At 42.4% G+C, this 10,237-nt stretch overlaps 1 protein-coding gene across 1 annotated transcript; it reads right to left on the bottom strand.

Annotated features, from left to right (window-relative positions):
- Positions 1–4,302: 4,302 nt before the first annotated feature.
- Positions 4,303–8,415, bottom strand: LOC116092436 (sperm motility kinase X-like). The gene is given in 3 exon segments (XM_031373697.1): positions 4,303–6,486; positions 6,489–7,145; positions 8,312–8,415. Coding segments are annotated over 2 exon segments (780 nt in total). The 5' UTR covers positions 7,080–7,145; positions 8,312–8,415; the 3' UTR covers positions 4,303–6,297.
- Positions 8,416–10,237: the final 1,822 nt, after the last annotated feature.

Raw genomic sequence — 10,237 nt, 5'->3', positions numbered from 1 at the left:
AGAGTGACACCATAATAGGACAGCACCTAGGAGAGTCAAAGAAATGGCATGTTCCAGGAGGGAGCAATGACCAGGGACCACCATATTATACCCCCATGTTGGATAATGTATCTACAGCCTATTTCCTAACTGACCTCAGAGAAGACACAATTCCATGGGACTGGATCTTAGGCTGTGCACAAAGCAGATCAGTGTCTATGGGGCACTATCACATTTTTGACAATTTTAAGCATACTACCCAGCAAACCCACAAACTGACCTTACCCCAAGACAGGTCTAATACCCTGAATGACAGCTACATGATGCCTAAATGTCAGACTTCTATCAAAAATGACACCAATGAATCAGTGATTTCATATGACATTAGTATTATCCGGAGAGCTCAAACTTCTTCCCTTTAGGGAAGGTTCAGTACCCCTGGGGCATTGTCATGTACAGCAGGAACAGAGGTTCTAGAGTATATTAAAGATCTCATGGGAGGGAACAGGACACCCGTTTCTGTCGGCAGCCCTTTCCATGAACCTATGGGGACTATTTGTTCAAATAAAGTTTCAGTCTCTTGTTATACCACATATTCCCCTACAACAGTGGCCCACCTCTCTCTGCCTGCAGCTTTTGGATTTTCTGCCTAGACCTATGGCTAGGAAATACAATTATTTGTCCATTCCCATGGGCATACTCCCTAGATGAACATACTACATTCACCCAAGACCCTTACAACACTGTCATCTTATGAATGAACATTCCATCCAACCATCCCCAGGCTGCATACCCTTAACTGGAGTGCATAGAGAGGCCTCTGAATAAAAGTGTCATGCTTATTGAGATCACTGTGGAGGATAATTTCACAACAGGATTCCTGTCTATTGTTCCAGAGGGAGACACACAGACTGGGTGTAAGACAGACACTGGAAGAAAGTTCCTCCACAACCATGATGGCTCCTAAAAAATCTTCAAGCCATCAACTCTTTAAGGGACTGAAGTAAACAGGCATGTAAAAACAAGTACAGAAAAATTCTAGTTATAGTATATGTTTGCAAAGGTGTCAACACCTGTACTTATGATAAGGGTGTGAACCCATGAAATGATTGCTCAAAAAACATGTTGAGAAAGCATTTTACAAATAAGGCTTAAAAATGCAAGAGGAACACACCTGTCACCATAGCACACAGGATCTAGAAAAAAATATGAGTTACTACTGGCCAGCCTGAGCTTCCCATTAGCAACCTACTTCAGAAAGAAAGGGCCAACAGACCCTTACATTTATGTCAAGATAGGTAAAATGAGAGGGTAATAGGCTGAGCAGAGGAAGCCACAAAAGGAGGAAAATATTGGATAGAGGAACCTAACATGAGATGCTAAAATGATGTTGGCTTAAGGATGGAAATGAGCCAGTGTATAACAAGAAGTCAGAGATGTACTGCAGGCTATGAATGTGGTGGATTATCATCAATTATCCAGGTTCTGTTCACTAAGTCTACTAGTTTGATGAGATGATGTATCAAGAAATAGTAGTGGCACTGGGCATCTGAAGAAGACAATAAAAATTTTTTGTTTTCAGAAAGGCTTACATATTTCAAAATTATTTATACAGCCAAAAGAAACATAGACAATTAACTTAGGAGGTGGTTTGTAAGAGAACAGCAAAGAGTGAGACTGAATGCTTTGCCTGATGTTTGTAACTATTGTATCAATTTTGAAGAAGAGGACTTTATAAGTTACTCTTTCTGAGATGAATGCTTTTCAAAATCATCACAGCCAGTGAACCCGATTCTTACCCTCACCTAATGTCTCTGTGCCACTCTTCAAGCAGAACAATTGTTCATTGAAACAGTTGGTGAATGACTTCAGGGATAGACCATCTTAATACACACACCATTTCTTAAATGCATGTAACCTGTTCTCTGTGGGCTGAGAATGAAGACAATCACTCGAGTCAAATAGCTTTGACCATAGTAGAAAATCTGTATCTAAAAATGCTGCCTACAATTCATTCCTTGGCGCAACAGAACTGTCAACTCTTAGCTTAGCTACGATGGAGGTAAAATCCTTTGGTGATGTGAGGGTCATTGAAGTACAGCCTTATTACAATGAACTGCCAATGTCTAAAAATTCTTTTTACGGGCAGTGGTAGTGCACGCCTTTAATCCCAGCACTTGGGAGGCAGAGGCAGGCAGATTTCTGAGTTCAAAGCAAGCTTGGCCTACGGAGTGAGTTCCAGGACAGCCAGGGCTATACAGAGAAATCCTGTCTCAAAAAAACAAACAAATAAACAAACAAAAAAAAACAACAATAGAAATTCTTTTTATTTTGGGCTCGTACCACTGTAAGAGCCAAGATTTTAAGCTCTACTAAATACAAACCAAACAAACCAACAAAAAGACTTTATATATTTGTGTTCATTTAAGAAAATACTAGTAGTGATGTATTATTTTAAGTTATACAGTTAATATTCTGGAGTTATTTAAAATTTATATTGAGAAAAACATTTTTAATATTGCTGTAGACAAGCATCTACATAAGAATGTTCAACTGATTGTTGTTTTATATCAAACAACTTTATAATACTCATTTTCATTGTTACAATATTTTATAAATTTTAAAGAATATGACAAAATAAAAAAATGAAAGGTATTGCAGGTATTGAAGGGGGGTCTCTGGGAGGAGTTGGGATACAAAAAGGAAAGAAGAATGTGATGTAATTCCATTTACTTAAAATATGTTTTTAAATGTTAACAACATTCAGATAAACCGAAATGATGTTTCTTTTCTCACCATAATGCAATCAAACTTAAATCAACAAAGAAGAAAAGAAAAAAAGAGAGCACAAAAAAATAATTGTCCTTCATTTTCAGAAACAGATGTTTATTACAGGTGGCTGTGTGGGTCTTCTTGGTAACACTTCTGTTGTTCTCATAGTATGGTGCCCAGTTCCCTGTTAACATCTCAGGTGGCTGATCTTCACCTAGACACACAATGCCTAAAATCAACAACCACACAGCTTTCAAACTCTGGGTCCTCTGAAAATTGATCAGTTCTGAAAGCATGTGTTGATGTTACTGCTGTGGGTAGTGCTAACACAAAGAGTCCCCAGTTATTTCTCCTTGTCCCATGCACACAAGAGTGGAGGTGATGGATAGAGGGGACTTGAGAAGCACCTTACCCTGGTCACTTGGCCCTTGAAAGAACAAAAAGGAACTGTTCCCAGTGAGGATGTTCTTCAAGCTGCCTCACATAGTGTTCTCTCACAACCCTGGTCAAGATAATGTGTGGTGTGTTCATGGAATCAGAACACATCTTTCTTTTCTTGTTCTTAGCCTACCCACTTGTGGGTCTGGCTTTGCCCTACCTTTGTATCAATCAACAGGAGCCTCTTCTATCAAGAAGACCTGAATAAAGAGGGATTTGGTAAGAATTACAAAAAGTCCAATTGTGAATAACAACCCCTTCCCAATGGCCTGAGCCAGGAAGCATCACCTGTGTGCCTCTCTTCCACCCAGGTTTTCTATGCTCAAAGAGGAGGCCCTTTCCCAGGTCCCTGCAGGTGAGGCTGAATGCAAGACTTTTTTGTGTTGAGTGATATTACTGGTGTTTTCTGCAGTTAGTAGCAGCAACAGAAGCAGCAGCAGCTGCAGCAGCAGCAGCAGGAGGAGGCATGGCAGAGGTAGCAAGGACATGACCATGCCAGGAGCCAGTTCTATGGTAAAACTGATCAATATACACCAAGTAGTTTGCAATAGAAAGTTGGGTCAGGGGATAGAGGAATCGAGTTCTTCCTTAACTCATTTGAGTATCTCTGGGTCTTTCTACTAAGTGAGAGAGGGGCAAGTCACCATGGATCACCCAGAGGAAACCCCACACTTGTCATATCAGTGGATCTCATCTGTTTTATCATTAACATTTCCCTTGCCTACCACTGCAATATTTCCTACCAGCACCTTCTCTGGATTCAAGAACTTCAGATCTCACTTTGGATCTCCTCAAAAGACAATCCAAAGGTAAGCATCACTTTGCACATGGCTGGGTACCCTGGGCCAAAGTGGGGAACAAGGCCCATCCTGGCTTGTCATGAGTCCTAGAAAGCAGAATAGTGAGTTACTTTGTCAGAAGGGAGTGGAAACAAGACAATACTGATTTGGAGGAATGTTTCAAGAAGACAGTCACTCAATTATGAAATAACCTTGTTTGGAATGTGGGTTCTTTCTTCTTCAAGAAAAACTCATTAGTATTGACTATGCATGTGTGTGTGTGTGTGTGTGTGTGTTGTGTGTTCAACCAGATATAAAGAATACCCTTCAAATGACTCAAGTTTGAATTTAATGTGCACAATCAGAGACTAGAGTTGGTAGCTTTGTAAGGGTTTCAGGATACCTCTCAGTGTGTGTGAGCAGTAGCCAGGATACTATGGAGGCCTGCAGCAGAACTGTGGAGCTGAGCCTTCTCTGCGCCCTCTGTTTTCACTTCAGGACTCCAGATGCATCCTCACTGCTTCTCTATTCTGTTGCTGCCTCTAATCTGGTAACATATATACCTCTTGGAGACATCCAACAGGTCAGGTCCTCTGAGTTCCTTCTTCTGCCTCCAGGACCACTGTCTCCTCAGCTCACAAGTGCATCTGGAGACAAGCAGCTGAGGTGACATTTCAGGATGCATGAAGGTTCTTTGAAGTCTAGTGTTTCTTCTCAGTTTCCTTGGTAATTGCCAGCACTCCATGGATGTTTCTTCCAGGGACGTCTGAGTTCTGTGAAGATTAATGCATGGGGCCACGACGATTCTGGGACTGCTGCCCAGTGTGGAATTCCCTACAGGGGATGGGTAAAGGGAACACCACTCAGATCTTCTTCCGAGAATGTTCTTCAGACTTCAGGGAAAAACAATATTTTGCCTGTAATTTCAGCCTGTGATATAGACAGAGCTTCCTAGTAGCACACAGCCACCTGAAATTCCTACGTGGCTCTCTCTTCCCTGCTCCTGTCTGCATCCTTAGTAGGCTCCTCTCCAATCTCTGGTATTGTCCAGGGATTTTGACAGCACTTGAAAGAGACACAAGAAATGTTAGTAGAAATCTGCAGGACTTATGCTTGGCTGTGCTGGCTCTGCGCTGACATGGGACCTCAGGCTGATTCCTCCCCAGGGCTCCATTGATGCCTTCACCAACCTTCTCCAGCATCCTGGCCTAGCATTGGGCCACTATCCTCTGCTGCCTACATGTAGCTCAAGATTTAGAGAACTCCTCATAGGAGGAGGACAGGATGGGATTTTCTCTCTGGCATGAGAGATCCAATGGCACCAATCCTCTCAATGTGCCTGCTGGAATATGGTAAGGGAAGAGGGAACTAGAGAGTGTATCCTTTCCCAGCACACACTACCTACTTGGTTTTGCCTGTGTCTCTGAAGCACTCTTCATTGGCTGGCACGATTTTGTTATTTGTCACTGGGAGGCAGCAACACAAGCTCCTTAAGGCTTTGGCAATCCTCTTCTTCAGGCCATTCCAGCCCCACCTTCTCGGTGGGACTGTGGGCACACCCTGGGACAGCCTTCGGATTTGTTCCTGATAGTAAGTTTCCCTGGAGGATGAGCTGCTGTCTTTTAAGCATACGGTGCCTGTATTCTCTTCTTGGAGCTCCTCACAGGGGAAGGAGCTGCTAGTTCTGGACTCCCAGGATGATGTACTGCTACTTGTGTCTGTAGACTCGGAGCTTTCATTGGCCACATCTTGTGTGTTTTCAAAGGTTGAGGATTGTGAGGATGTGAACAGTGAGCATGTGGCTCCTGAAGATGACGTTACTGTTGCTATTGACTTTCTTTTTATTGATGATGAAGTTGTGAAATTGATGCTACCCTGCTTCTCTCTGCTTGTGCTCTTCCCAACATTAGGCGTAAGCCCCTGTAGTGGGGAGGTGTTTTCCGGAAAGCTACTTTTAAGGGAAGAAAGGGTGGAAGGCACACTGTGCCACCTCTTAGAGCCTTTCCTCCCATCTCCAGGCAGCTCAGAGAGGTCGGTCAAAGTGAAGGTGGGAAGGCTAGGAGCACTTCTTACCCTCCTTAAAGGCCAAGGAAGGTTGGGAGCTTTTGTAGGGTCCTGTGTACCACCCTGCCCTCCCTCATGATAAAAGTGGGGCTGCCAGGTAGACTTCTTTTTGATTATTAAGTAGGTTGCCATGGCATGACTATACTTCCTTCCCCTCAAAGCATCCCTGAGCTCTTGAATGTTATACCCCATCAAAAACATTTCAAAAGCAATGTTGGGCTCTGGTTCTCTAGGGATTTCCTCTGAGGATATCAATGTGTCTTGATCATGATGCAGCCATGGGTCTGCTAATATTTCTTTGATGGATGGCCTCATTATGGGGTCTATAGTCATTAATCTCTTCAATAGGTATCGAAGCTCTGGGGACAGGCGATACGGAATCCAACAGCTCTGGGATAGGATCAGGTACTTTATCTTGGAGTGCACTGTCTCTTGGAAGGGAAGGTGGCCAACAACTAAATAGTATAATACGACGCCAAGACTCCATATGTCAGTTGGAAGGCCATCATATTGTGTGTGATCAAACACTTCAGGAGCACAATATTGTGCTGTGCCACAAAATCCCTTGAACTTTTCCCCAGAGGCCAGTCTTTTGCCTAAACCAAAGTCAGTTAGTTTCACATGCCCCTCCCAATCCAATAGGATGTTCTCTGCCTTGATGTCTCGGTGGACAATATTCTGACTGTGGATATAGTTGACAGCCAGAGAGAGTTCCGTAAATATGGTACTTGCTTCTTCCTCACCCAAATGCCCACACTTTTTGATGTATCTCAGTAGGGATCCCCGGGATGCATATTCCATCACCAGGTAGGTTTTGTGCTTGGTTTCAAAAACTTGTAGAAGTTGTATTATATGACGGTGATATAGAGACTTCATGATTTCGATCTCAGAAATGACCAGGAAGTCTGTATTTGTGCCCCTTTTCAATATCTTGATGGCCACCATGGTCTGGGTCGTAAGGTGGATAGCCACCTTGACTTTTGCAAAGGATCCTTCATCTAGGGTGCCCAGCATGTAGTAATCCTTTGCCAGGGTGTTCCCTTTCATGGCAACTGGCCTCGAGCTCCCTCGTCATCGTCACACTACCCTTCTCCTAGTCAGAGTCACCAGGAGCTACAGCAAGTAAAGATAACAGAGAAAACAAATTAGAATTACTTCTAAGAAAGCTTACTGCTAGATACTCTGAGATTAAAAGTCAGAGATACCTCCACAGACAAGTCTGGCTATGCCTCGAGGGCACAGGAAAACCAGAACAAAGCAAAGATGAACACAGTGGATGGAAAGAAGGAAGAAGGCTCAGAACAGAAAAAAAAAATCAAGGACAATGGAAGACAGCATTTTAGTCAGGAAAACATGAATCCACATTTCAAAGGACAGAACATTGACAAGATTACCTAAGGTATCCATTATGAAACGAAAGCACTGAGTTAAAGGCCACAGTTGAACATTAAGAGAGTTTTACCCAGAAATGCATGGGATGCAACCTGCCCCAATAGATAAAGACAATATATACACAGAATTGGGGGGAAACCACACTGCACCTATGAATAAGAATGAAAATTTGTCATTTTTTTTCTGGAAATGGATGTACTTTGAAGTCTCTGTGTTATACAGAATAACATAGCCCAACAGAGACAAATGCCATAATTTTCTCCTCATATGCAGGATCATGGTGGTTTGAGGCTGGACTAAAGGAAAGAGGAACTATGAGGAGACTGGAGGATATGAGGCAGGATGAGATAGAATGTAACAGAAAGTGACAAAGTCAAAGGAGAAGAAGAAAAAGAAATATGAATGTTGGCCAGGCATGGACTCCATTCAGGTTTCTCCCCACACTTCACCTAAGTCCTCAGGAGATAAGACAGTCAAATCTCTGAGTTTGAGGTGACCGTGGTTTGAGGCTACAGAGAAAGTTCCAGGTTGGCCAAGGCCACACAAAGAAACCCAGTCTCCAAAGACCAAGAAAAGCAAACCAAATTAAAGAAGGAAAGAGAAAAAGAGGAAGAAGGAAGAAAAGAAGGAAAGAAGGAAAGGAGGAAAGAAAATGGATGGATATTAATCCACAAAGAAAAATGAAAAAACCTAAACAAACAAAAACCAAGTAGTCAAAGCTATAAACAAAGCCCACAAATGAATAAAGTCACATAAACAGAAAACCAAACCTCTGAGCTCATGGTTAAAAAAATAGCAGGAAAGAATTCACTCTGTGGAAGTGTATCTGATGCTCAATGTCAAAATCCAATCAATCACCAAAGTCCAAATTTGGCCCAACCACCTACCGCCAAGTTCAATCCAACAACCAACCGCCAAGTCTTACAGCTCTCTGCACTAAAGGACACAAGACAGCCCAGACTGTTATTATATAAGCTGTATTATATAAGCTGTTGGTCATTCCTCACAATGGCTCTCTGTGACATCAGAGCATTAGTGACCACTCAGAGCTGGCACAATGCACAGTGGCTTTTCTCACTTCTTAGTCCCTAGGGGCTCTATCTGTTACTGTTCATTTCACTGAGACCAGCACCCTGAAAACAGGCACCTGAAGGGAGAACTATATTTAGGCTCATGCTATGAGGGGTTTGCTGGAAATATTGGGGTTCCTCCTCTGATGTTTTAGTCTCATGCCAAAAAGAATGTTTCAGATTGTGTGGAGACAAGATAAAATGGATTTGGAGGGACATCTAGATGTTTCCAGAAGGAGAAAGAGCAAGAAATATGATCTCTCTCTGTCTTTTTGTCTCTGTGTCTCTGTCTCTGTCTCTCTCTTGTGTTTGTTTGTGCGAGCGCGCGCGTGCATGTGTGTGTGTGTGTGTGTGTGTGTGTGTGTGTGTGTTTCTAACCAAATGTATAAAGCAAAACCTCACATATATTTTGGGGGAAGGAAACCTCCAGGAGATGGGTGATCTCTGCTCCACGCACAAACAAGCAACAGCAAATTAAACAGCAGGAAAGATTTATTTCTTAGTTCTAAGGGTGAACATTTCCAAGGTGAGGATTGCTGGAATTTCATGTCCTGATCTTCCAGAGGTCAGAGATTGATGGTTTTTCTGTTCAGAAATTGGTGGATTTTCTTGCTCAGTAGTTAGTCATTTTTTTGGTTTTTGGTGTTTTTGTTTGTTTGTTTGTTTCACCCTGGTTTTTTATACATATGATCCATTGATCAGGAAGGGGAAGCCTTTCAGACCACAGGTTGCTCTGGCTTAGGTTCTATGGCACAGTCATGGAGCTCTTGAGGAAGTATGGAAAGGACATTCTGCTCCCATTGTAGCACCTGTGTTGGTGGCAGGCAGAGTCTGAAGGTTGAGTGCTATAGCCATGGCAGTTCCTGCTGAGGTACTTCACAATGGTCACAGGCTGAGGCAGAAAAGGATGTCCAGTGGCCTTTGCAGCTTCTGCAACTGTACCTCAGGTTATAACCTCACAGGATGAAGGCAGGGGCTAATAACAACTGCACACCGTTCAGGGACTTTAATCTGAGCGCAATGTAATAAAGCTTAAAACTGACAACACATAAATCTGTAAAAAATATACAAAGTCCTAGAAATGAAAAAAATTACTGGATTGCTGTCAAGTACTCAAGGTTTATAGCCATTATACATTTCTATTGGATCTCTGATTCTTGACATAGGACCATGAAGCTACATTCCCAACACTATCCCCAAATCTCTCCTATCATAATGAAATCTTGCCCCTGGAGATATATGACTAAAATATACCTTTCCTTTTTACATCATATTTTGCCAGTTCTTGCCAGAAGATAGTATTCAACAAATAATCTTTTCATGTTCCATTGTAGGACAGTGTGCCACATCCTGAATGGTCTTGGTGAGGACAGAATGGCATGGTTCTGCCCCTGGTACAGGGCCAGTAGATGTGGGCTTCCAGCAGGGTCAATGTTTGCATTAGGCATAAGGCTTGTTTGTATAATAATGTTCATATTTTACATTTCTCCCATTTAGAATGTCCTTCCTGTTAATGTTAATGGCTCCATGATAATCAGAGACAGCATAAGTCCAGGATACAAAGGTGTGGCTAATGCCTCAGCAAAAAGGTAAATGCTGGGACCTTCAGGACAGCCCTGAAGGCTGTGGAAAAGACCTCTAAAACCATGGGTTCAAAAAAACATAATTTTCCAAAAACTAAGGGTGCAATATTAATTATGAGGGGCTTCACAATCCTAAAAGAACAAAAGCATGTATGCTGTG

Source organism: Mastomys coucha, unplaced genomic scaffold (assembly GCF_008632895.1).
Source record: "Mastomys coucha isolate ucsf_1 unplaced genomic scaffold, UCSF_Mcou_1 pScaffold15, whole genome shotgun sequence".
NCBI classification, from domain to species: Eukaryota; Metazoa; Chordata; class Mammalia; order Rodentia; family Muridae; genus Mastomys; species Mastomys coucha.
The sequence above is the reverse complement of the archived record's forward strand: the minus strand, read 5'-3'. Positions and strand labels throughout refer to the sequence as shown.